The 27,200-nt window shown below is 53.2% G+C and overlaps 1 protein-coding gene and 2 long non-coding RNA genes across 9 annotated transcripts in view; 1 reads left to right on the top strand and 2 right to left on the bottom strand.

The window, feature by feature from the left end:
* Positions 1-523, bottom strand: part of JAM3 (junctional adhesion molecule 3) — a 30,287-nt gene extending 29,764 nt beyond the window's left edge. For both annotated transcript variants that reach the window (XM_006043397.4, XM_006043396.4), the window contains exon 1: positions 376-523. In XM_006043397.4, the coding sequence (XP_006043459.4) occupies positions 376-508 (133 nt within the window). In that variant the 5' untranslated portion in view covers positions 509-523. The remainder of the gene's footprint in view (positions 1-375) is intronic.
* Positions 524-6,870: 6,347 nt separating this feature from the next.
* Positions 6,871-23,510, bottom strand: LOC102409316. 6 transcript variants are annotated; one of them, XR_003109611.3, is made up of 8 exons: positions 22,876-23,510; positions 19,836-19,966; positions 17,249-18,295; positions 12,677-17,086; positions 12,438-12,580; positions 11,014-11,934; positions 8,454-8,641; positions 6,871-7,505 (listed from the first exon to the last, which is right to left on the bottom strand). It is a non-coding gene; the product is annotated as an uncharacterized LOC102409316 (long non-coding RNA). The 6 variants fall into 6 exon arrangements; XR_006551373.2 differs by having other exon boundaries at positions 12,677-14,617; positions 14,798-17,086; positions 17,249-19,966; XR_006551375.2 differs by having other exon boundaries at positions 11,014-11,237; positions 11,631-11,934; positions 17,249-19,966.
* LOC123333800 lies at positions 11,940-17,830 on the top strand. Its single transcript, XR_006551376.2, has 3 exons — positions 11,940-12,215; positions 14,528-14,679; positions 17,693-17,830. It is a non-coding gene; the product is annotated as an uncharacterized LOC123333800 (long non-coding RNA).
* Positions 23,511-27,200: the final 3,690 nt, after the last annotated feature.

Genomic DNA, 27,200 nt, shown 5'->3' on the forward strand with positions numbered 1-27,200 from the left:
GCCCTACACCCAAACCTCCAGATCAGATCTGGACTCCCGACTCCGGGGCCCCGGGCCCCCGGGACTCCCCTACACTCCCGACCTCCACACCTTCCGATCGCTTCCCCGATCCGTCGCGCCTATCCCAACCCCAGACCCGCACCCCCAGCCCAGGACCCGCATCCCTGGGACCCGGAATCTCCAGGACCGCTCCCCGCTCAGCCCAAACGCCGGGACCCCCGCATCCCTGACCCCGAACCTGAGCCGGACCCCCTCACCCCCGAGACCCTTCCCTGACGCTCTCGGCAGCCCTGAGCCCCGGGCCCCCGCGCCACCAGACCCGCTCCCCGCGCCTGGTTCCCTCGGGCCGCGTCTGGCGGAGGCCTGCGGACTCACCCCGCACGAGCAACAGCAGCAGGACCAGCGAGGGCCTTCGCCTCAGCGCCATGTCGAGCGCAGCTGAGGGGCCGCGGGCCCGCTCCCCGCGCACGCGCCCTGCCCGCGGTCCTGCGCCCGCCCCGGTCACCATAGCGACCACGGCGGCGAGCCGTCGCCATGGTGCATGGGACGCCCGAGTCTGGTTGCTATGGAGGCAGGGATGCTCTGGACCGGGCCCCTGGTGCGAAGAATTTGGTGCGAAGAGGTGAAGGAGCGCGTTCAAGAGTGGGCGGGTTAATTCCCACATTTATAAAACGAATCCGTCACTACAGATCTGGAAAGGAATGCTCCATTAAAATTTGAGAAATGAAGTTCTTCTTATTTCACAAATAAGACTGGAGCCCAGTTGTCCTAGAAGCATTTTTGCCTGTGCCTTTTTTGGAAAGAAAAGTTAAAGTCGTGTCCACTCTTTGTGACCTTTCCTCCTCTGTCCATGGACTTCTCCAGGCATTCCCCTCTCCAGGGGATCTTCCTGACACAGGGATCGAATCCAGGTCTCCTTCATGCAAGCAGATTCTTTGCCATATGAGCCCCTTGGGGCCTGATTCTAAATGTGATGAGAGGGGAAAGTGCTGAAATGTATATAAAACACAAGGAAGACATGCATTATATAGTATATAAAAGTGATATATTTCTAATATAAAAGTTTGTTAGATCAAAAGCATGGCGGTATATTTATTGATCTGTTAGTTCAATAAGCATGACAGTTTATTGCGCAGAAAAGCAAGATAATTCTTTGCTCTTATTTCTGAATATTGAGAAATGGTAAGGTTAGGGAGAAAAAACAGAGAAGAATTTTATAAGGACAAGCACACAAGATGAAGAGAAGGATTATATGTACTGGAAATTGACCCAAGGATGCAGGAGATGTTGGGTGTCATTTAATACTGTGGGAAATAATTGAAATAACTTATTTTACATTCAACATAGTACATCTCTAATGCTCCAGGAAACAACAAACTCAAAACAAAATTCTTAGTATGGTTATTAGTAAAATAATGCAGAGTTTCCAACAACTAATATGTTTTTAAATGTTTAACTTAGGAACGTCACTTTTCACACAGTCATCCTAGTTTTTAAAGTATTAATATTTTAGTATTTTAGTTTTTACAAAGTAGAACAATGTGTCTATAAGTATGCATATACATATATAATTTACATATGTACTAAATTATGGATGTCAAGAAACATGAAATAGATTGAAGTTGTTGTCAAGGATATGCTTCAGCTGCCATCACTATGTGATTTTCTTTATAAGTCTTTGTGCACACTTTTGTTAAGTGTGAATTAATTATATTCCTTCAAATCCCATAAAGACAAAATAAAAATTTAAAAATAACTCAATCACCCAACTCAATCACCTGTTATGATTCTATTGTCTTTCCTTTCCTAAATCTTCTTTCTGCTCCAGATCACCATGTTCTAAAATCACAAGTAAAAATTATTTTATAGTGGCAGCCTCTGTCCCATAAATAAACTCAACAGAGAAATTTAAAAGAGTAAAATTCTACTTAGGCCCACTAACTTTTTTCCTTCTGCTCTCTCTCTGTTCTGCCATTCCCTTTAGTCCTAATTATACACTCAGGCGTATTTGCCATTTTGGTGACCTAGGAACTATGAAAAAGTATCTGATTGTGAAAACAGCAGTTTTCAGAATCAATGCTTCTTCTCTACTGCTGAATTTCCTTTGTTTTCACTGTGAAATTGTTCTGTCTGTTAAACAGTCTTAGGGAATCTTTGGAAACTCACAACAAGATCAGAGAAAGGCTCAATGAATATTCTACATGGAGCAGAGATTCCTATGAGAGTGAATGCAGGTCCTCATTGTAAAACATTGATTTTCCTCTACAGATGGAGTCTGCATGTCGGGACCAGTGGCTGAGATAGAATCCTGAAATGGAGACTAACTAGTGACATGGTAGGATGCACCTGGCTGTCAAATGATCTCCTCCGATGATTTCACTGTTCTTGGGAGAGTTCTGACCCTGTGCAGAAGGGTGTCAGAGCTCTGGAAGCATTCACTGAATAGGACTGTGGAGTCTATGCTTCTATCACCACATTTTCCAACTGACTTGTTTCTAATGGTGGCTTACTAAGGAGAGACACAAGTCTTAAAAGAGCTAGGGAGGGGCTTCTCTGGTGGTCCAGTGGTTAAGAATCTACCTGACAATATACCTGGACACAGGTTTGATCACTGGTCCAGGAAGACCCCACATGCCATGAGGCAACTGGACCCATGTACCACAACTACTGAATCTGTGCACCCTAGAGCCTGTGCTCCGCAACAAGAGAAGTCACTGCAATGAGAAGCCTGTGCAATGCAACTAGAGAAAGCCTTCACATAGCAGCAAAGGCCTAACGAAGCCCAAAATAAAAACAAATAAATAACTTTTTTAAAAAAGAGCTCAGGGAATGAAATATATTTGTGCTAAATTTGAACAACAGCCTTTGCAATACTTTTCAAACCAACACAAAGTGCAAATCAAATAGTAAATGGGGAGTGGAATTTTCCTTCAAGACTTGAAACCAAGCAGGATGCAATGGGGTTTCCTCAGGTACAAAAGCCTTTCCATGTCCCCCGTTTCTTGTCAGTTGTGTTGACTGGGGGGGAAAAAAAAGCACAACTTTAAAGTTCAGAGTTAGGTTTCATTTGTGGACTTGCTCAGGGCTTAAGCCTGGGAGGCAGCCTCTGATGGCTCTGAGGGACCTTTCCAAAAAGGGCAGGGAGGAGCCAGGGCAGATATTTCTGGCAGGCCATTTCTGCAACAAAGACCAGATAGTCAGAACATCAGGAGATTACTATTAATTAAAGAAAAGCAAGATACCTCAAGTTAATGAATTTTGGGCTTTTCTATATATGGGAAGAGTCCCGACTTACTGAAATCATTTCTTTGATATGTCTCTTAACTATCTAGGGCCAGTATCCTGTTTTTCTCCCTCCTGAATCCCCTCAAAATGGGGGAGGCTGCATCGGCTAAAGGCTTGATGGCCGAAACATCCTTTGTTTACTGATATGGCAGGGAAATTCTTCATCCAGAGCAGGAAAAAGGCTTCAGCCTTCTAGACCTTCCCTGAATTCCAAAAGGCACGTTCAAACAGTTCCTAACTAGGAAAGAGAGAGGATGCAGAAACAAAGGAGGAGGAGTTAAGAAACAATAGTACCTCGATAAAGCAGGGCCCTGGTTCCTCCTTACGGGTAGTGCACAACATACCTTTGAGTCCTTCAGCAAGAACCAGGGCCCTTGCCCAGGTAGAGGATGGTAATTTCAGGCTGAGCACAAGGTTCCTGGGCATCACCCTGTTATCTCCCCACCAACCAAATAGAAGGAAGTCATACACACTGCAGGGCTCACTCTGAACTTTGCTTTTAAAAACTCTTCCTGCAAAATGATCGGGGAGCATAGGGTTTTTTAGAGCATAAACCCCTTGTCTCCTTGTGTGTCCCTGCAATAAACCTTTCTCTGTTCCAAACTTCAATGTTCTAGTTGGATTGGTCTCACTGTGAGTCAAGCATGTGAACTTACGTTAAAATACAGATTCACCTTCAAACAGACTGGAGATGCTGGAAGCAGCATGTCCAAGGGAGGAACATGGGCTCTGGCATCTGATGGACAATGATTCAAAACCTTGGATTTTGTAAACCTGGGAAAGTTGCTTCCCTAAGTCATGGATCCTTGTCTATAAAATAGGGATAACAATATCCACCTCAAATGGTCACTTTGAAGATCATGTGAGAAAAGATTTTGAGCATACTAGGTGCTCATGTATGGACAGATAAGAGAGTTGGACCATAAAGAAGGCTGAGCACCAAATAATTGATGCTTTCGAATTGTGGTGCTGGAGAAGACTCTTGAGAATCCCTTGGACTGCAGGGAAATCAAACCAGTCAATTCTAAAGAAAATCAACCCTGAATATTCATTGGAAGGACTGATGCTGAAGCTGAAGCTCCAATTCTTTGGCCACCTGATGCGAAGAAATGACTCATTAGAAAAGACCGGGAAGCCTGGAAAGATTGAAGGCAGGAGGAGAAGGGGATGACAGAGGATGAGATGGTTGGATGGTATCACCAACTTGATGGACATGAGTTTGAGCAAACTCCAGGAGTTGGTGATGGACAGGGAAGCCTGACATGCTACAGTCCGTGGGGTCGCAAAGAGTCGGACACGACTAAGCGACTGAACTGAACTGAATCAGATGTCAACATCATCCACCTTGATCCAACCCGTCAGGGATCTGAGTGCGTGTGGGCAGCACACAGTTAACTTCTCCCACCTGGCTGGGGTTCCAGTAGCTGTAAAACACCTTCCCCTTGAGAAGGAAATAGGACCTGACCTAAGGCTGCACTACTGTTCCGTGACTTCTCCTCCCTCCTCTCTGCATCTCCTCCCTTCTCTATTAGCAACTGTTTGAACCTGCCCATTAGAAATGAGGGAAGGTTCCTGGAAGCTGATTGAAGCTATTTTCTGCAAACAAGAGAGTGGAGGACACAGAAAGGCTTTTGTGCCCCAGAGCCCCACAGTGTCCAGCTCGGTTTCAGTGTGACTGAATTCTGAAAAAGTAACAGTAACTGGCTCCAGATCCCCTCTCTTCAAGCCCTACCCTCTTGCAATATTTCCAATTCTGTTTTCTCACATTTTATCTTAACTATCATCTTCTCTTTCTCGTCAATGTCTTTCCTTAGTTTTATTTGAGTAGGAGGACACCTCCCCATAATCTCAGGAAACAGTATGTAGACTGAAAAAAACAAAAAAAAGCATACAACCTAAAAGTTGCAAATTGTGGTGGTGGTTTGTTTTTTTTTTTTCAGGAGGGTGGGATTTACTGAGGATACAACCAGGGAAACAGCCTCTCATAGTCTGAGGGACTGCTTCAGAGAGCTAAGGGGAATCAGGATGTATAAAAGTTTTTACTGAAAATAATCACATGTAATCAAATGTCAAGAGATGAGTGCTTATCTCACACATACACATACACACACACAAGCTGGACATCTCAAATTAATGACTTTGGTGCTTTTCTATTTGTGGGACGATGCAAGAGTCTGGGCTCACCGAAATCATTCCTTTGATATGCACCTTAAAAATCTAGGGCCTGAGAACCGTTTTCCTCTCTCCTCTCAGGGCTCACTGCCGGTGGGCTGCACTGGCTGATGGCTTGCTGGTGGGCAACGTTCTCTGTTTATTGAAATGACAGACAACGTTTTTTTTGTCAGCAAGTAGCAGACATTTCCTCTAATAATGTAAACAGATAGGGTAGGTGGTCCCTGGAGAAAGAAATCCAGGCATTTTTGTTGTTATTGTTCAGTCACTGTCGTGTCCAACTCTGCAAGCCCATGAACGACAGCACGCCTGGCTCCCCCGTCCTTCACTATCTTCCAGAGTTTGCTCAAACTCATGTTCATTGAGACGGTGATGCCATCCGGCCATCTCTTCCTCCGGCCATCTCGCCCCCTTCTCTAGACATAAAAGAAGCCGTGTTTGGCTTGAGCCTTTCTGTAATCTAATCTTGGCCACAGCGCCTGCCCTTGAACAGGTCTCAGTAATCAATGCTCTTAAGGGAACAGATAGAATGCAGAAACAAAGGAGAAGGAGCCAAGAAATAACAGCAGAGAGGACTTTCCCAGCGGCCCAGTGGCTAAAACTTCACCCTCCAATACACGAGGAGTGGGTTGGATCCCTGGTCAGAGAACTAGGTCCCACATGCCTCGCAACCAAACACCAAAACATAAAATACAAACAATATTGTAACAAATTCAAGAAAAACTTTAAAAATGGTCCACATCAAAAAAAAAAATCTTAAAAAAAAAATTCTACGAAAAGTAAAACAAACAAAAACTCAACAGTTTAGCGACAAAACAGAGTTCCAGTCCCTCTTCAAGGGAAATACGTAACCATCTCACACAGCCTCTGAGTTCTGCATGAACTCAGGCGCCCACCAGGGAGAACAACAGAGTTATGACACGGACTCTCGTGGCTGCCATCAACTCAAGCTTGGACTCTGCTGACTCCTGCCCCAATTCTATGCTGAGTTCACCTCTGCTCAAGCCCCTTCATGAAGATGCATATAACCTTCAGTGCAAAACTTCCCTAATTTTGCTCTTCGGGGAGGAGCTGCTTAGGGAAAGATCCCCCGTGTTCTCCTTACTTCCTGAAAGTAATACATCCTTCCTCCTCCCACTCTCTGGCTTGGTTGTATCTTTTGGTTCCACACCCACCTAGAGGCAAACACAGTTTTGGAGGCTAACAATCAGACATGCTGCTTGTGTTGGATTAAGAAGCAAAGTTGTACACCTTGGTTTATTTGCACATTCGTGATGGCACCCCATTCCAAGTACTCTTGCCTGGAAAATCCCATGGGCGGAGGAGCCTGGTAGGCTGCAGTCCATGGGGTCGCTGAGGGTCGGACACGACTGAGCGACTTCACTTTCACTTTTCACTTTCATGCAGTGGAGAAGGAAATGGCAACCCACACCAGTGTTCTTGCCTGGAGAACCCCAGGGACGGAGGAGTCTGGGGGGCTGCCGTCTATGGGGTCGCAGAGTTGGACACGACTGAAGCAACTTAGCAGCAGCAGCTCCATTGTAGTGGTTCACTTGAAAAAGGTCATATGAATGTCCAAGTTTGGGCTTAAAGTAGCTTCCTAGAGAGAAACTTTGTAAGAAGCTATTTAGCAGGCCTTTCATGTTTCACCCAAAGGAGGCTGAGTGTCAGAAGCCAGAGTGTGTCAGCGTGGGGTGTGTGTTTAAGCAAAGGAATCACATGTGCCGTGGGTGAGAGAGGAAGCCTCTCCCCTCTGCCTGCGGTCAGCATCACCCAGGGCCTCTTTGTTCACTGGCGCACAGGGAGCCATGACACCACCACCACCACCAAGGACAAACTGTGACATGCCCACATGAAAGCCTGGCATGGGATTGGCTTCTCCCAGGATGAGGGCCTTAAGGATGACGGACGCCAGCTCCCGGTCAGGGCTCAGGGTGTCAGCCACAGCGCCTTCTCTGAGTAAGTGGAGAAGCAGGGCTTGGGCGAGAAGAGGGATGGGGCGCGGGAGGCTGATAAGCAACACTCCCCATCACCTCCCAGAAGGACACCTGCCGAGAAATAAAACAGATCAGCTCTTTCTTTCTCTTCCCTTGGCCTCAAAAATATTTCCACTCTCCAGGGGAAAGCAAGAAACTTTTCCTAGTCTATGTTTCGAGACTGGAGACATGTGTGATCTGAGTTAGGGCCACACCAGGGTGAGAAGACCAGGGCAGATGGGACCTGTTGCCTGGACGCTCCCTCCCAGAGACCTGTCCTGCTGCTGTGTTTACAGACTGGAGGTATTTTTATCTCAACCTTCTGAATGAGAGCTAGTTTTCTCTTCACTCGAGTTGTATTGCCAGTGTTCACTTCCTGGAGGCACTGGAGAGAGACCAGGGCCTCGTCATTGCTGCCGGGCACCTGTGTGCCTCGCACTCCCTCCCAGGCACACCCCTACCTACTCAGGGGTTTGGGAAAGGGGACTCAGCTCCCCCTGCCCTGTCATTCTCTAGAGTCTTTGTCCACAGGTGGGAGAAGGAAATGGCAACCCACTCCAGTATTCTTGCCTAGAGAATCCTATGGACAGAAGAGCCTGGTGGGCTGTTGTCCATAGGGTCGCACAGAGTTGGACATGACTGAAGCGACTTAGCAGCAGCAGCAGCTGTCCACAGGTTACAAATTCCAGGGGTCCATCTGTCTCCTGCCTTGGCTGCCTTGGCAGCCTCTTCCTCTCAAGTCCCTGTAGCCCGAGCTGCTCTCCCAGGTAGGCCTGGTGAACGTTCTCCACCAAACACACACAGTGCTCTCTGCGCGTGAAATCACGGCAAACCACCTCCACGCCACGGCCTCCAGCTGGAAGGCCACGGGTCAGTGCTGGCCTGGTGTCGCGTCTTCTGAGAGTCTGCGGCATGCTGCTTGCTTGATGGCCACATTAAGAGTGTTGAGGCACATCGATGTCACAATCATAACATATGCTACAGAATCACCTGTAAAGATTTTTCAGAATAAAATAATACCTGTGTGTTTGGAATGATTGAGGAACTCTTCCTGGAGATGTGAAAAGACCTGCATAACCTTTGATGATCACCTTCCATCATTTAACTATCCATCCAGTCCAGCAAACGTCACTCTCATACTGTGTTTGTCCCCGGAACTGAGCGAAGAACCAGAGATAATTTGGGCACAGTTTCCTTCTTCCAGGAGTCTGTAGTCCCGTAGGAGAAACAGAAGGAAAAATAATTGTGCCTTAGCCGTCTAGTAACTCACAGAATGAGTCAGTGTGGATCTCCACTGCTCCGCTGCATCACACAGGGAGATTTTGAATAAAATATAACATGAAAATTAACATGTACATTGAGCTTGAAATAAAGAAATCCTCAAGTGACAGAAAAAGGTAGGAATTTAAAGCCAAAATAGTAAGTCTGCAAACTGGAGCCAATGCACAGCGAACAGGAGGAGGGTATGCAAAGCCAGGGCAGTAGCTCATGACCCACGAGGACGCGGACAGGTCTAGGACCCGTCTGAAGCAGGACTCTGGACCTGAAATTCTGGCTCTAACATGGGGAGGACAGCTAGGAAAAATCTCCATCCATCATTTTCTGCCGTAGGCTCTGGGAAAGGGAAAAAAAAAAAATGTTTCCTGTGAAAAACTCAAATTTCCAGGTGTGGAGTGTGAACTTTCACTATTTCTCAGGGTGTGGGAATCCCCAAGCCCCCAAATTAATGTACAAACTGTTCTCACACTGGGGAAACCTGTGGGCAATCAGTTGAAGCAAACCCACAGCTGTTCCTAGTGTGTCCTGAGAGCACAAAGGCCCCCACGAAGGGAACAACCCCACAAAGATGCAAACCATAAGTTACAAGTCCTGGGAGGAGATGGCCCGCCTCACACAGAAGCAGCATGTGACCAGCAGAGGAATTAGCCTTGAACCCTGAGATAATGAAATCATCCAAAAGGGACAATAAAATAAGTTGCCTTACAAAATGCACAGAGGTAAGAGGGCTAGAAAACACAGAGACACACAAGGGCACTGGAAAGATGAGGCAGACAAGAAAGAGCTACATAAGTAGTTAGTAGGGGCTTCCGAGGTGGCTCAGTGGTAAAGATTCCCCCTGCAACTCAGGAGACCTAAGAAACCTGGGTTCGATCCCTGGGTTGGGAAGATCCCCTGGAGGAGGGAATGGCTACCCACTCCAGTAGTCTTGCCTAGACAGAGGAGCCTGGAGCTACTGTCCATGGGGTTGCAAAGAGTCAGACACGACTGAAGCGACTTAGCACGCATGCACTTGCATAGTTAGTAGGAACGAAACCTTTAGGAGGGAAAAAAAAAAAAAAAGAACTCCATGGAATTGACTGAGGACTTCCCTGGTGGTCCAGTGGCTAAGACCCTGCACTCCCAATGCAAGAGGCCTGGGTTCCACCCTTGATCTGGGAACTAGGTTCCACTTGCCACAGCTGAGAGTTCACACGCCATAGCTAAATATCCCACATGCCAAACCGAAGACCCAGGCAGCCAAATAAATAAAATATAATTTTAAAAAATTGACTGAAAGAAAATTAATGAAGTGAGAGATCTTAGGAGATTATGCAGGATCAGACACAGAGAGGTAAAGATATGAAATTTTGAAAAAGATGTTAAGACTTGTAACAGAGGATAAGAACTGTAGAGGAATAAAATAAGAACAAGTAAAAAAGCAGTGAGGAGACAATGACTCAGAAAGGCCCAGAATGGATGAAAGACACAGATCTTTAGTTTGAGGAGGTATCCTGTGTGAGTGCCCAGGAGAGAGAAATGTCTCCTTTCGTTTAGTCGCCCAGCCTGACAGGCCATCTCTAGACATAACATGGTGAAGTATCAGAACCCAAAACTAGAAGAAACATCCCACGGTTAGTTACACTGAAAAGACAGGACATCTACAAGGGAACAACAGCAGTAAGAGAGGCTGGAACAAAAGAAAATAACTGCTCCAAAGAGCTGAGGAAATGACAGAACAGTCCAGGACTCCATCTCCCGCTAAACGAGGGCTCAGGAGTAAGGGTAAAAACAGGTGACAGCTGATCAGCTGTTAATGTGTTGAAAGAAATACTCGAGGATCTAAAAGAAAAGGAGAGAACGATCCAGAAGGAAGCCATGGGGTGAAAGAGCAAAGAGGAGCAAAAACATTGGTGAGCAGGTAGGCGATCTGCAGGTAAGCACTGGCTCTAAAAACAGATGATGATAATGATAACCTAGTGCGTGAGTTTTTTAAAAATAAACCTAAAATACTAGGCACTAGTAACATTAAAACCTATGGTTAGAAGAAACTTAGAGCATAGGGAGAACAGCAAATGTTTAAATTAAATTTAGACTTTTGGAATTAAGAGCGTGGAGTTGGAATATTCAGGGTGCTCCTTAAAAGAAAAGAAGTGCATGGCTTCCAGATCAGTTGATCAGGTGAAGGAGTCCCTGCAAAGAACCTTGGGTGCCAGAGCTTCCTAATGCATCCGGAAGGAGATGAGGTTAGGAAGGCTTTCTAACAGGGGAGTGAGTCCTACCTTTACCCTCCCCACCACCCTGGGCAGAATTAACCACTTACTCCCGTGTTCCAAAGCATCTTGGCGGTATCTCTGGGCAGGGGATTCTCTAGGCAAGCATACTGGAGTGAGTTGCCATTTCCTCCTCTAGGGAATCTCTCTGACCCAGGGATCGAAACTGAGTCTTCTGTGTCTCTCGCATTGCAGGCAGATTCTTTACCCACTGAGCCATAGCTTATCATTATTTACATAGGTGTGAATGGTATGCAATTGTCTTTCTTCTGGACTGTAAACTCCGAAAGGGAAGAAACATTTCAGTCTGATGCCAGGTGCTTTCTGTGAGTAGTAGGGGGTGCCGGCTCCGTCCTCCCCCTCTTCGGTTCCTCCCTCCGGTGGTGGCTGCCTGGAGCCTCCAGGCCACTCTCCACCTGCTCAGGGAACCCAGTGCCTGGGAGTCAGCCCGTCCCCGGTGGGGAGGGGCTTCTGTTGCAGGAGAATGAAGCCTGCCCCTTCTGGCTTCCTGGCTTTTGCTCCAGGGTCCACTAAGGCTGGGGGTGGGGCTTTGCCTGAAAGGCACACTTTCCCTCCCTTCCCTGACTGCTCACCATCCTCTGACTATCCCAGGGAGCACACTCCTCCACACAAATCCTCATCACCCCAGGGTCTGATTCCTACTCACCTGGGAGGAGGCTGGGGTCCTCCGTTATCCTGGCTCTGCCCCAGCCAAGGTCAGAAGTTCAAATCTTTCCAGCTCTTTTCTTTTGTCCCCTCCCCACCCTCCTCTTCCCATCCCCCTCCTCTTTCCCTTCCTCTAGGAGCAGATGAGCCACCATCTTCCAGGGCTGGTCTGGGCTGGGCGCAAGGACCCCAGAGTCATCCACCGAGTCGTCAGTCCTGGGTTAAATCCTCTCAGTTCCCTGGGTTTGTTTTCCTAGTTCTTTCATGAGACTAACTGGGTCTTCGGTCTTCGGTTCTGTGATTATCTATATAAAACAACAGGCAGGAATGACTTTTGGAAGAAGGAAAAGCAAAGGGCACATGTACAGAGGATGGGTATTCTGTGCAGGGAGGTAGAAAGTTTTCCAGCCTCCTCCTCCTCCTCCTCCCCCCCCCCTTGGCTGGAAGCCCTGGTGTGTGAATGCCGGGGCCTGGCTGAGGAGGGCCGCCGGTCCCTCTGCAGGGCTGGGAGCACTAATAGCAAGCGGGAGGATTAGCCATATGCCACTTAATTCCTGTTAATCAGGATTGAGAAGAGCTTGTGCTTGTAAGTAACAGCTGAGCTGCCATAGCGGTGCTCAGGCTCCCCACCCCCACATTCTCAAAACCCTCCCCCCTTCCCACCCCTCTCCTTCCTGCCCCGCCCTGGGTTGGTCCTCCTCCGGCCCCTCTCAGCTTCCATCCCCTCCCTCCTCATCTGAGATTTCAACACGGTCTTTGTTTCCAAAGTCTCGACGACGGGCTTCTTGTCCCCAGCCGCTGCTCCCACCTCTGTGGTTTGGTCCTTGCCTCCTCTCGCGGGTCCTTCCCTCCTCTCGTGGGTCTTTCCCTTTTATGAACACCCACAGCTTCAGCTCCACGCTAGTGTAACTTTTGTTCTTGTATCAACAAACTCCCTGACCGTTGGCTGACCTGCGAAGGCAAAGTTCAAAGGCAACCATTCCTGGCTCCTGTGGGCACAGGCGCGTCTCCCTCTGTGGGCACAGGCGCGTCTCCCTCATCCCTGACCTCACAGAAGATTCCAAACTCCGACTCCCTCTCCTCAGAGCTGAGGACAGACCGTCCTGTTTCTGCTCCACGTCCAGGTCCAGCTCCCTGTGCTGAGCTCCGAGCCAGCCTGTGTGAGATGGAAACAAATCTCCCACCCAAGGTCAAAGGGTGTGCAGCTCACCTTGGGTGGGGGTCAGCATCACCCTGTGTCTGCTGTCTCAGGGTGTGTGCGTGTGTGAGTGTGCGTGTCCACGTGTGCGTTCACGTGCACACACACTGGCCACGCATCTACCTTCCCACGAAGAGCGATGCCTGTGAGATAATGTGCACGAACTCCGTGAGGAGCCCCGTGTGAGAAGCGTGTGGGGGTGATGTGTGTGTGTGGGGGGGACTCGGGGCTGGCAGGAGGACGGACCTGTGTGCACAGATGTGTGTCTGAGCTGTGTTTTGCAGAAAGCTGTTGAGAGGGGGGTCTGGAAAATGACATTTGTAGAAATGCATATTTAACCACAGAAACAAACTGAGGTGGGCGAAGCGTGGACTTTGGGAAGGCTTGGTTCTGGATGAAAAACAAGAGAGGAAGCTTATTAGACGCATCCAAACCCTCACAGGATAGCCCCTTCAAATGTCCGATCTGCGGCAGCAGCAGATATCCAGGGTTTGGCGTTTGTTTCCAAGAAGCTTATCAGGCTAAGAAAAAAGGCATCTTTGACCTTGCCCCACCCCCACTCTCAAACTCCAAGGACACACACACATCCCTCCTCCAGCACACCGCACACCCCGCCCCGCACGCTGTTCTCCCACTGAGCAAGATCCAATCGCGTGGTCCTAGATGGCTGACAAAGGAGAGGAGGGGGCTGAGAGCAGCCCAGGTCTGGTTCTCCCCGGCCAACCCGCCGTGGCGGCCTCGGGACAGCCGCCCCGCCGCCTCCCGGACAGCAGGTGTCAGCCGCTAGCGGACCAGCCGGGCGCCAGGCTCATGGCGCCACCTCGTGGCCGCTCTCACCATCACAGCCCTAACGCCACAGTGGGGGCTTCCAACCCAGGCCCACTGTTCACAGGGAGTTCTGGGGACCCACATGCACGCGGCACAGAACCAAACAGGGTTAACCCTGAAACCCACGGGTCCGCAATCTGGATGGGGTGAGGAAGAGGCTCTGGGCCAGCTGGGAGAATTCCAGGTATTTCAGGCTGGACTGCACTGGGCTAGTCCTTCATCCAGGCCTCGAGATGACGTTTGTCCCCTGTTTAAGAGCATTTCCATACCCATCTAAAAATGCAGGACTAAGAACAGGGCAGCCTGCATTGACAGCCTGGGGTCTACCAGCCAGGAGCGGGGAGTGCCCCTCTGGCAGGGGAGAGGTCAGTGGGCCATGGGGAGGGGCCCAAAGCCTGGGAGGGGGCACCTCCCAGCCTCGGGCCTGTGGAAGGAGTGCTGAAGTTGAACTCAGATTGCTTTTCTACTAATTCAGTGACACCGAGAGAATTCCTTAGCCCCTCTGGTCCTCGCCTTAAATTCTGAACCACCTGTTACAAGGCTTCCCTCGATTTGTGTTCAAGCCACACCCACCACCATCCGGTCGTCTTTCGTACTGCCAGTCACTGCTATTCTTGTCCCCCAGACATCACTGGCTCTTAAACTTTGCTGGTGTCAGGTTGGCTTGCAATGTGCCCCACCTCGTCTGTACCTCTAAATTCCATCCACCCCCACCGTGAACCCAAATTCCATTCCTTCCCTGGAGCTTTTTCTGGTCTTCCCACCTGCACATCCCTCCTTTTGTCCTCTCCTGGGCCCGCCCTGGGCCTCACTGACCTTTCCCTTGGGTGATGCCTCACACATGCCTCCTTTCATCTTATGTCCCCTGCCAGGTGACCAGCTCCAGTGGTGGACATGATCCTGACTCGTCTTCACGAAGCCTGCCTGGCCCTGCTCTGGCCACACTATGTGCCAAGCAGACCCTTAGTGAATGAAACAGGATGTCCCTCTTTTGCCCATGTCAGCTTAGATGTCATTTCTCCCAGTAAGTTTCCGTGAACCCACCCCCCATCCCACCCCGCATCTGCTGCTTCTGGAACCTGCCTTCTCCCCCCACGTCCCTACTTAGTGTTTGGCCGCAGCTGCCTCCTGGCCTGTCTCACCGATGTGGTGATGAGCTCCTTGAGCAAGGACTGGTCTTCAGGTCTCCGTTGCCTGGACTATTCATGGCACATGGCAGGAGCCTGGTAACGACTGGTGATGGAAAAGATGGATCCAGCTGGGGATGGGTGGTGGTTGTTGCTTGCTCATCTGTGGCCCCATGGGCTGCAGCATGGGTGGGTAACTCTCTGTAAACGAGGAGGGCAGGGAAGGGGAAGGGTGGTCTTGAAGACCCCTTTACAAGCTAATATGAACTTCTTGGAAGGAGAGTTGTCCCGGCTACTTGAGAAACCACACAGCCAACTTGGTGGGGTTCGGAGGTGGCCGTCCCTTGAATGGACGTTATTGGCTTCCGTGGGCATCTGGCCTCCTACTCCACGGGGAATTTCATGTTCCCTGGGCTCAGCCTGGCCCAGAACTTGGCAAGATCTCTGGGGCGTTCGTTTTGTCACCAGCCCCGGTGGGAGGGTGGACTGGTGGGTGGGAACCGTTTTGGGAAAGAGTGTTGGGGAGTGTTTGTGTGTGTGATGAGTCAGGGCCAGGGAGCTAGTGAGGAGCCCTAATCTCTGCCCCCTCTCTGTGGGGGGGAGTTCTCACCCCTTGGAGGGGGTGGAGGGCCACCAACTGTCTTTGGAAAGTTTTCTTAGTCATAGCTTCTACCAAGTCAGCTGGCGCTTATGTAACGGGGCCTCTGTTCTACAGACAACGGGGTCCGATGGGCCGGAATGGATGGTGCCCACCTTCCCCCTAGTGGCTCCAGTCCTTCCTACTTGCCGGCCAGGCAGCGGCGCCCTGAGGAAATAGCACTGGGACATCTGTTCCCACTGGAAAGGGCTCTAGGTCTCTTCACAGGCCCCATGGGGAGGCCTTCCTTTCCTTCCTGTTAGTCCAGCACCAGGCGGGGCTGGGGGAAGAAAGCCGCACCCCCGCCCCCCCCTCCCCCCGCCTGCCCCGCCCCACAGGGTGCCCTCTGACTCTGTGTCTGCCCAGGCCCCAGGTGAGGTCACAGCCAGCTCCCAGGCTGCTGTCTTATCGCCTCAGTCTCCAGGCTGAGGGATACAGATTTGAGTTTCCTGTCTCTGACACCAGAGCCCATTTGCTTATCACAACACAGTCCTGTCAGGGGCCCAGATAAGGCCTGAAGCGATTGTGTAAACAGAGTGGGGAGGGTTGGGTGCTGGTGGCTTGGCCCAGGGAGGGACGCGGGCCCTGGACCCTGGGAGAAAGCAGTGCTCGGGGACCCTGGGGGTGCTGGGGGAGTCAAGGGCCTTGCACTGGCCTCTGTGGGGGCAGCTGGGGGCCCCGGGAGGGCCCAGGGTTGCTGTCCATTACTCCCTACTGGAGGAAAGTGGTCTTTCTTGTGCCTCAGGTGCGGGGGTTGGATGCTCTGGAAAAGGTGGGCAAGTGAGGAGGGGTGTTTTTTGGAGGCGACTCCCCAGGAGAGGAAGGGACAGGGGACAGGGGATGGGGAGCTGAGGATGACTGTTCTAACTGTGAGATTGGCCACTCTCGCCCTGTGGCCTATGCGGGGGCCAGATATGCTGTGGACAAGAGACTTGGGGGGTGGGGAGAGCTGGGGAGGAAAGCTGGGGGTGGCAGGGAGCATGGTGGGGGAGAGCTGGTTGGGGGTTTGCAGGAGCCTCATTGCTACCTCCGGCCCCTTCCTCCATGCGAGGAAATTTCACAGGAGCCAGAGCCGGCTTTGAGCCCAGGCGGCAAAGCCAGAGGAAAGACCTCGAGGGGTCCTGAGATGAGCGGGACCCGCTGAGAAAAAGCCAGGTAGGGATCAGAGAAGGAGGCCGTGAGAAGGACAGGGGTTCCCACGCTGTTCTGAGCCAGGCCGACAGACCCAGGTGGAGACGGACACTCCCCAGAGGAGAAGACACCATCCTCTCTTCTGCCTGGGTGCCTAGTGGTGAGAGACACACAACAGAACTTTCTGGGTCCTGTTGAGCAAAAGCTGGGGAGATCCGGGAGGGGAGGCAGGGATAGGAGAGGTGGAGAAGGAGGAAGAAGGACAGAAGTGCCCACCAAACAGCAGGGCCAGGATCTGTTCCACCGTCACACAGAGTCCCCAGGCCCTCCTGCCTTCTCTGCAGCTCAGGGACATAATCCAACAGGCTAGATAGGGTTTGGGGGAAGCAGGCAGGAGCCGGGACCCTGGCCCTCAGTGCTCATGCAGGCATCCCTGGCTGGAAGCCATTGTGTGGTTCGTCTCCTCCAGCAAGTCTTCCTTCCTGGGATGCAGCTGTCCCTGCCCTCCTTCTGGACCTCAGAGAATCTCCACCGCCCTGCAAAGGGCGGGGGGCGGGGGGGGGGGGGGCGGTGAGCGGGGCAGGGTGCACAGAGCAGAGGTCCCGTCTGCACGTTAGAAGCTGAGCCTGGCTGAACCCCTGGCTCTCCCTGTCACCCCGGCCCTGATGTGTGTTTCCTTCTTCAGAGGCGGGGCTCACCTGGGGGTGTGGGCGAGGCCCCTGGGATAACGGTGCTGGAGCATCTGGTTCTGAGTCTTCCCACGGAGTCAGTTCTGGTTTTCAGGCACCACCACGACCTCACACGTCTGATTCTGTTTGTCCGAGACAGAGACAGCATGTTCCAGCGATGCTGGCCTCCTCCTTCCTGTACCATGAACAGCCTCTGCTCAGCCCCATTTTCTTGCCCATAAACGTCCTCCCACCTCCTGCACAACAAGCACGTGGCACCCGCACGGCCTCGTGGAGTGCCGCCTCCTCCCCAAAGCCTTCCCTGAGGTTCTAACCCACTCACATCTCTTCCTCCTCTGACTTCCGGTGCTTCCAGCCAGTGCCTGGAAATTTTAACTTCGAAATCATAGGCTGGTAGGATTTGTGAGCTGGAAGAACCCTGACAAATGACCCCTGTCTGTTGCTCTTCATCAGGATGGTAGAGAAGTAACAAGACATTGACAAGCAACCTCTGGCTCTCCCCACGGGCATCACGAATTAACCACAGCCTCAGAAAATCCTTCTCAATACAGTGTTCCAGGCAGAAGTGCTACCGCCGTCCTTAACCCGGACAGTCAGGGGTCATTTCATATGCAGCGTGGATGAGGAAACTGCTTCAGGCCCCAGGCGCATGGGCTGGAGCTCTGGTCTGGTCCTTACCCAGTGCTCCTTGGACCAACTGGGCCTCTGTTGGTCTCCTGCTTGTCCTCTGCCCTCCGGATGAAGTGACATCTTAAACTGCTCTGGCACTCTGGTCAGGACTCTACCCGCTCACCTGCTGATGGGGAGGCCACCTGGGGTTTCTTCTCATGTCCTGTAACTTGTCTTCAGAGCCTGTGCAAAGGGGCAGGGAAATGGGCTAAAGGAGGCTCAGTCTGCATGCTGATCAAGCCCACCTAGGCTCCGTGTCCGCCCTCTGTCTCTAGCAGGCATGGGCTCCGGTCCCTGGGAAACTGCAGAGGGCACTGGCCTCCAGGCCCAGAGCTCTCCTCCTCTTCTGTCTGCGGAGGGGCTCTGTCTCCATCCATTCAAGGGGCTCTAGGGAGAAGGGGAAGAAATCAGATGCCCACTTCTCTGGCCCCGGGGTATGGAGGGGAAAGGGTCTCTGTCCTGGGGGAGGAGTCAGGACACTGGTGTGGAAGGGATACTGCTGACGTCCAGGTTGCTGGAGGGACTTTCGTCCCAACTAGGACTCCTGGAGGCTAAATAGTCTTTCCCCGCCCAGTCCTACAAACTAGAAGCTTCAGCACCCCCTGGCCCCAGTGGGCCCTCCCTCCCAGTCCCGGCCAGTTCTCTAGGTCCCTCCCTGGCCTCCCCACCACCCCAGGCTACCCTCAAAGCACCTTGCTGATCTGCAGGTCCGCAGGCCCCTAACTGAGCTCTGTGATCATGATGCAACTTTGCTGGAATTTTCTCTCTAGAACTTAGATTTCCTTATGTCATCCTCTGCTTCAGCTCATCATCATCTCATTGTCTTCAAGAGGAAGGTGAGCTCCTGGCCCGGAATTCCCAGCCTCTGTAGAATTTGCCTCTCAAACTGCATGCTCGCTGCACAGGGGCGTCCTGTGCTCTGTACAGTGTTAGCGACATTCCTGTCTCAATCAGCTAGAGGCCAGTCTCCCCCTCCCCGGCAGGTTTCACCAACCAAAATGTGTCTGGACACTGCAAGACGTCCCTTGGTGCACAATTGATTGAGAACCGTCTTTGCCAACAGATCAGGCTGGTAATAATGACTAATAAGTTAGTGTGTGTTTCACCCTTCCCCAGAATTAATCTTCAGAACCTCCCTGTGGGGCGGCCCTATTAACATCCCCATTTTATAGATGCATAGAAGGCACCCGCTTGGAAGGGATTCAGATCTTTCAAGAAAGCCGAAGATTTTCCCTTCTGTGTGGGGTGAGAAGAGAGGAAGATAATCCAAAACGTCTCCTCCTGGAGGCCAGGCTGCTGAGCCAGAATTAAGGCAGGATTTGAACCCAGGGCGCCTGCTGGAAGGCCTTCACCAAAAGCGACTCTAGCCTCTGTGCAGGGCTGGGAGAGGGGTTTCCCAAGGCAGAACAATGAGGAGCCCCCTACCCCTCCTGTCCCTCTCTTTCTTGGCCCGCTCGGCCAGGCCCACAAGACTGGGCACAAGCTGACCCAGGACATCTAGACCACTGTTGGGTTGGGGAGGGGGCTCTATGGTGGCGGGTGGGCTGGGTTGCGTGAGTCTCTGGAGAAGCCCAGCTTTTTCTCCCTATTGACAGGACAGAGGAAGGGCAGAGGAAGGCCTTCCTGAGAAGACATCAGTGTTTGGGGTGAGGCTGTCTGGGCAGAGAAGAGAGAAGATGCGGGGACCAGGGCCACACCCAAGACAGGGGCCCAGGACTGTGCCCGTGGCCACATGTTCATGTGAATGTGCCCGCTGGTGGGTGTGAGGGGCTGCGGCCTGGGAGGGGGCAGAGGTCAAGGTGAAAATGCAGAGTTGCACCCCAGCCCCATCAGACTTCCTGCAGTGGAGCGGGAGGGGGTGGTGGTGCACAGGGGTGGAAGGTCAGGGACCTCTCTGGCCTGCGCACACTTGTTCCTATGCACGCACCAGAGCTGGGTGGCTGCTGTGCACCCACGGACTCCCATGGGCACTGTCTCTGCACCCCCAGGGGTGCCCTCTTGGCCCAGTCTTCTCACACGGGCACACACAGCTTTCACTGCCCCCAAATTCCTCCATTTCTGAAAAAGACAAGGGGAGAAAAGGGCCAGGATACAAGAAGAGATAAAAATAGCTGAAAATAAGCTCTTTGGATCAGAAAGCTCCCTTTTTCAGTGAGTCACCAGTTTTCCAGACTGAGCACACACACGCACACACACACACATTCCACACAAAACACAAGCACGCAATCCCGCCTTTAAGTTGTGCAGGAATCCTCACACAGACCCTCCGTCTCATGCTCTGTCCTCAGAGGTAAAATCACTCCCAAGGGGGGGTTCCTGTGGGCTTTGGGAAGCTTGGCGGGCAAAGCCCCACCCTGACCCCTGCCCTCGTCCTGTGCTCAGCTTCTTCTGACTCCCCTGCATTTCCTGGTCCTCCCTGCAATGGGGCGCCCTGAACGGGTGGTCAGGTAGGAGCCTCCAAAGCTGGAGCGGGCAGACAGCCCCCCACCCAGGTCCCTGGAACTGGCCCACCGGGCAGAGGAGCCGGCTGGGACTGGGCAGGGTTTGCGAGTGGCTCTGGTAACTGCATCATTGGCTCTGCTGGGGGACCGTGGCATGGCCTCCACAAGGCGAGGCCAGCAGACCTAGTGGACGTGGGGCTGGGTGTGTGCGGCCTCCTGCTGACGAGAGAGGTCTCCCCCGCTCAGCTGCTGTCAGCTGGGCAGGACAGCCTTCCTTCCTGGGTTCCTCCAGGCTCCTCAGGTGCAGACGGTGGCCTGCATGGACAGCAGCCCACCTTCCAGAACTCCCTGCCTCTGCCATTGTTTCTCTCCCCCTGCCCACCCCCACCTGCCTTCCCTTCCTCTCTCTCTCTCTTCCCTGAAGTCCTTCCCTCCATCCTCTCTCCACCTCCACCCCCGTGTGTGAAGCCCAAAGCAGCTTCATTCCAGGCACTGAAAGGAATCCAGTCCTGAGTGGCCCCTCCCGCCTCTCCCCAGGGGCATGACCCCTCCTCCCTCTGAGCTTCTGGGGTCCCAGGACTTGGCTGGGCATCATGTCCCCGGGCCTTTTCAGGTGGCAGCCAGAGAGGATTTACCCGAAAATTCAGAGCAAATCTGAGGAAACAGCTCTGAGCCTCGTGATGTGCGCTGTGTCAAGGATGAGCCTGTAGAGGCCAGGGCTGGGTCCCCAACGCTGGTCTCCTGGGGGCAGCTCTGGGATCCTGTGTCCTCCTCCCCAGACCTTGGTGCCCTACCTGGCTCGGACTTCGCTGTGCTTGGGTAGGATCTGCATTTGGGCTGCTGGCTCTGTGGGTTTGGTGAATTTTGTCTCTGGGCTTTTGTTTCTTCGACTGTCAAAGAAAATACCACCACCACCACCTGCATCATCAGGTCCTTTTATGCCTCTGGTGCCTCAAATAGTGAAGCAGGCACCTGGCAAGCACATAAGTGCCAGGTCAGCTGGCTGGGCCTTTCCACGCCTCCTTCCCCTCAAGAAGCATGCCCCAAGGAACCCAACCCTTCCCTTCAGGAGTTGCTGGGGCATCAGAGTCAAGATGCAGGACCTGAGTTTCCTGTCTCCCTTGGGGGTCTCCCATCTCTCCCTGGGGGGTGTCTCCCATCTCCCCTTATGGGGGGCTCCCATTCACCTTTGGGGGGTCTCCTCTCCCCTTGAACAGTCTCCCCTTGAGGGGGGTCTCCCATCTGCTCTGGGGGTCTCCTGTCTCCCCCTGAGGGGTCTTGCATCCCCTCTTGGGGAGATCTCCTGTCTCCCCTTGGGGGGTCTCCCATCTCCCCCTGGGGTGGTCTCCCATCTCTTCTTGGAGGGGTCTCCCATCTCCCTTGGGGGTCTCCTATCTGTCCTTGGGGAGCCTCCCCTTGGGAGGGTCTCCCATCTCTTCTTGGGGGTTCTCCCATCTCCCCTTATGGGGGTCTCCCATCCCCCTTTGGGGGGTCTCCTGTCTCCCCTTGAGTCTCCCCTGGGGGGGTCTCCCATCTCCTCTGGGGGTCTCCTGTCTCCCCTTGAGGGGGTTTACCATCCCCCTTTGGGGAGGTCTCCTGTCTCGCCTCGGGGGTCTCCCCTGGGGTGTCTCCCATTTCTCCTGGGTTGTACCGCTTTGCGCAGGATGATTCTTGCCCACTTCTGTCCCCTCCTGCCTGTACGTCCCCTTCACAGCTCTGGCCCAGCCTGAGCTGGACACCGCCAGACAGGAAGCTATTTTTAGCCCCAGAGAGAAACAGCAGCTGTGCAGCCAGGGCGCAGAGCTTGGCTCTCCAATGGAGGGTCCAGACCCCAGGCAAGCCTGAGGAAGGTGGTTACAGGGGGCCTGGGACCCCAGCTCTGTCTTCCCTCCTTGGAACGCAGCTCATGCCTCACCCCCTACCATGAACTGCTCTCTGGCCCCCTCCCCCAGTGTCTTAATCCCCAGGGGGCTTAGCGGCTGAGCTGCAGAGGCTGCAAAGTGGGACAGGGAAGGTAGAGAGGCTGGGGGCTGCAGCCAGTGTTCTGAGGCTGGGCAGGGCATGCTGGTCCTCGCCGCACTCGGAAGTCTTCTCTCTACAGCTTAGCACTTAGATGCCTGAGGTCTGGGCTCCGAGATACTCTGGGCATAGCTGCCCTGCTGCAGGAAGCTCTCCCCTCCTGTCTGCAGGAGCAAGCCCCCCACCCCCACCCCCCGCCCCGCCAAAGATCTTGGGCAGTAGAGGTATGCTTCACAAAATGTGTCAGGAGGTCTGCATTTGCCTTGATCTCCCCAAGGTGATCGGTACTTCACAGGAGACAAAAAGGGTCCTGAAAAATCAGCACTGAATCATAAAATAATTCTTGCAATTCCTGAGTCACAGCCTCCGTATGACTGTGATTCTTGTCATGGTTGCAGTTCAGGTAGTGGTGGGCAGATCAAGACATTAATCACATTTCATCTACTCAGGCACCCACCCAGGCTCTGAGCATCCCTTCCAGAGTGAACAAGAGGGCCAGAAACTTACCCTGGAGGAACTTAGATCCTGCAGCTTTGAAGTTCTTTCACACTGAAAAAAAAATACACGCATAAACCCAGGGAACAGGAGCCCAACCCCTCTCTGTCTGTAAATGCTGCAAAGACGCTTAGCAACTGGTTGCGAAGATCTGATTTCTCTGGAGTCCGGATTCCTGATGCTTTTAGCCAACGACTCTCAACCTTTCACGTCCTGCAGCTCTTTGTAAATCGATTAAAGCTGTGAGCCTCTCTCCAGAAAAATGTCCAGAGCACAGACACTCAGATGTCTGCCTACGATCTGAAGGGCTCACAAAGCCCAGGAAGCTGACGCAAGGACCTTGTGCTCACAGGGCCCCGTTTGAAGAGCGGGAGGCAGCTGCGTGGCGGGCGCTGATGGCCCCACCGCAGCGTTTCCCAGCGAGAGGCATGCGGTTGAATTTTAATCACAGTGCAGATTAGGGCCCAGACTGTCTAGCCTTCAGAAACATTTCTAAGTTCTACCAGTTTCTAAGTTCTATAGTTAGTAGTTAAGAATCTGCTTGCCAATGCAGGGGGCACAGGTTCAATTCCTGGTCTGGGAAGCTCCCACATGCTGCGGGGCAACCAAGCCTCTGTGCCACAGCTACTGAAGCCCGCATGCCCTAGAACCTGTCCGCAGCAAGAGAAGCCACCGCAGTGAGAAGCCCATGCACCGCAACAAGAGAGTAGCTCCTGCTTGTCACAACTAGAGAAAGCCCACATGCAGCATCAGAGACCCAGCACAGCCAAAAATAAATACATTAATAACAAAGAAAACCCATTTGTAAGAACTTCTAACACCTTATAGATCTTGGTGGTGGCCTAATGAATTCTATGACCTTGGCCAAGCCCCACTTTCTTTGGGGTCTCAGGTTTCTCATTTGTGGAATGAGGGGGCTGGGCTCTGAAATGGAGCTGAGGGTCCTTCCAGCTTGGATATGTCTAGAATATCTGTTGTGACCCCTAGAGGTCCATCCTTCACAGAGGGAATGGGGAGCAAGGGCCCTCAGGTGGGGGGCTGGGACCTGGGCCAGAACCTAAGCCCTGGGGAGGAGACTTGGGCGGCTGGTGGGAACTGTGCTCTCAGCCACCCCGACCCCCTCAGGCCCCGCAGGCTGGCCACCCCCCACCCCGCCCCCACCTCCTGCATGAGTCACTCTTCTGCCCCTGCTCTGCTGCTGGTATTAGGATTTATCGCCAGTCCCCTCTGCTCTGGGCCTGAGGCTGAGGCCACCTGGTCTGACAGTTCCCTGGGGCTGATCCATGCATCCCCAACTGATGGAGGAGGAGTGGTCTTCTCCGTGGTAATGGGGCAGCCTCCTGGGCAGCCAGCCCCCTGCAGGGAGGAGGTTCTAGCCTTCAGCCTGGGGCACCTGCTGGGGAAGTCAGGAGGGCAGGGCAGTCCAACTGCTCCAAGGCCCTGAGGGGGTGCAGCTCTGGGCTGCCCCAGGCACAGGCAGGTCCTGGCACCACCCTGACCTTTGAATTCCTGGCCCAATGGAGCTCAGGGGATCCAGGTGCTGAGTGACAAGATCTGCAAACTCCAGTCCCTCCTTCCGAATCCACACCACCTTTTCCTTCCTCTTCCCTGGCCTCCTCAGCACTCCTGGCTGGAATTTAAATGTCATCAGCTCTGACCAACCTGAGGTCCTCTGCTCAGGTCTTCTGCAGAGGTGGGGGATGAGTGGGGGTGCTGCTCAGGGCTCAGATTCACTCACCTTTTCAGCTTTTCATCCTGGGAGGAAAACCCCCTGAGGTCCATGGGATTCGAGAACAGAGGTGCCTGACTCAGCATCTTAGTGGCAGCCCAGGAAGTGCCCTGGCCCAGGTGAGCTACATTCCTTTACACACTTGCTCCCCGGCACTCACACACAGGTACATGTGTGCACACCAATGCATAGGCGTTAACAGAGGACACTTATGTGAACCATCTGCACAACTTCCTCCTCACCAAATACTGGCCCTGTTCACATCACGCAGGGAGAAGTCCCTCCCTCCTCGTGACGTGCATCTTCCAGACTCGAGTTTGCTGCAGGTAGAGGATGAGGTGCACGCTGCACAGTGACCTCCAGCTCTCATGCTCACCGTTCCCAGCTCACCTTGAAAACATGCCATGACATGTGTGCTCACACCATCCCCACCCCCAGTCCCCTCTGTCCCAAGCCCCGGGTAGGGTAACAATCCACCCACTACTGACCCCTGTTTCCTCAAGCAGCATCCCTGGGTCACAGGTCTTCCCTAGCATCTTCCTGCTGAGTCTCTTCCCGTGGAGCTGAGGACGAGAAGCAGTGAATATGGGGAAGGAGGCTGGGAGCCTGGGCTCTCTGCTCAGCCCAGCTCATAATAAGTTCCATTGCTCATTTATCTCTGGGCAACCTCATGTGCCTTGTGAGGCCATCAATAAACAGACTCTTAAATCCAGTCTCACTTTCCTCATCCATAAAGTGGATTAAAACATTGCTTTATCTCCATCAATCATGGCAATGTTACAGGAACCAAACCTGATATGCGAGGAAGCAGCCTGGCAAGTGTGACACGCGTGACCCATGGGTGGTCCCACAAGTGAAGTCCATTCCGAGATCCGGCCAAGCATGTTCCCAACGTGAGTGTGTCCCAGAGCTGGTCTTGTCCAGGGCCCCTGGTCCTGGGCTCAGTGAACAAAGCAGAAATTTCATTTCTAGTCATCCTTCCTTCCTGCTGGTTTCACTCTCGTCTTCACTCTTGTCTGCCACAGACAGGTCCTGGCTTTGGAGCCAAGGGCTTAGAAGGGCCAGGAGGGCCTGGCATGGAGCCCAGCATCTGTCCTGGCACGTGGGTTGCTGTGGTCCTGGCTCTGAGGCTACTGAGGGCTTGTGCCTGGGAGAGCTCCTCTCAGCCCCTGGGTCCTGGGGCCATGCCAAGCAGCTGAGTCCAGAACAAGAGGCCCTGTGGTGTGAGGAGTCCTGCCCACTGGGCTGGGCTGCTGTTGCCTCTGTGCCACTCCAGCTCCGTGGCCCCAAGGCAGCCCCCGACAGCACCTCGACCTCTGAGCCTGGTGTGGGAAGGCCAGATTCTGCCCAGCCTGCCTCGGGGCCCTGTGCCATGGTGGCTGGTACAGGCAGGGGTAGTGAGAGGAGGTGGGCAGGGTGCTGGGGCTGATGTCAGCTTTGAGAGAAGGCCAGCAACTGGCCTTGAGCAGGTTTTTGTCCCCAGGAGCGCGTGAGCAGTGACGGGGCCACCCTGTGGGGGTGCTGTCTGGCCCTAGGGCTCAGAACAGTCCCAGATTCAGCTCAGAGTCTTTATTCCTTTAGCTCGGCACTGCAATCCCAGGGTAGTGCCTGGCTTGCTGCTGGCCTCCCGCAGCACTATTTAGAGAAGAAATTCCACTGGGACACCTGGTACTTTGCAGAGCAGACGAACATTTCTGGACTTGCTGTGGGGAGAGGCAGGCTGAGGCTGGGGTGCCAGGAAACAGGCTCTCCTAGGTGGATGCAGATGTAATGGACAAGGGCCCCAGGTAAGCCTTCTGCTGGGGTGGGTGAGTGGGACCCTCCTGCCTGCCTTTTTCTGCAGGGAGGCTGGCCTGGAGGCCTGGCTGGAGCTGGGCAGACAGGGCCCAAAGCTGAGCCGGTCTGGGGGTGGAGCCTGTCAAGTCGCAGAGCTCCAGCCTGGCTCCGCCCCTCCCTTCCCAGGGCTTAAAGGGATGACATCACCAGGCTGAGGGCTCTGACCTGGATGGGCTGGGCTTGTGGAAGCTGGCTCCACAGGGCTCCAGGACTTCCTGGGGTGGCCAGGCCTGCTTCTCCGCTACTCATCTGAATCTCCCCTCAGCCCCGGGATTTCTGCTCTGGGGTCCTAGAGCTGGCAACTTGCTTTTCAGATGTCCAAGTCTGGGGCTCGGGTCTTCCACCAGAGACCATGCCTGGGGCAGGTGGTCAGGCGCTTCTCCCTGACCTGGCCCCCACGGGCTGCTCAATAGTTCTGAGGGGGAGTCAACCCCTGGTTCGAGCCGGGCAGCAGTCAGCCGCAGCAAACCTACCATCCCCTTGCCGCGGGTCCATGCCACTCTCTCCGCCCCCTTCTCCCCCACCAACTGGGTGCTGGTGGTGCCTGCTTGTGGAGCATATGTTTGGCTGGCTGCTGCGTGTCTGCTGTTTATCCGTCTCTTCCCACTTAACTTCTGTTCCCGCCTGGCCCATCTGGCTCCCTGGTACCTGTCTTTCTCACGGGCGCCTCCATGCGACACTGCATTCCTGCCCCGCAGTCCTCCTCCACCACTTCTCTCCTGGGGCCTGGCTCTCATCCAGTCTGGGCCACCACCGGAGCCCTTGACCTTGG

Source organism: Bubalus bubalis, chromosome 5 (genome assembly GCF_019923935.1).
Source record: "Bubalus bubalis isolate 160015118507 breed Murrah chromosome 5, NDDB_SH_1, whole genome shotgun sequence".
NCBI lineage: Eukaryota > Metazoa > Chordata > Mammalia > Artiodactyla > Bovidae > Bubalus > Bubalus bubalis.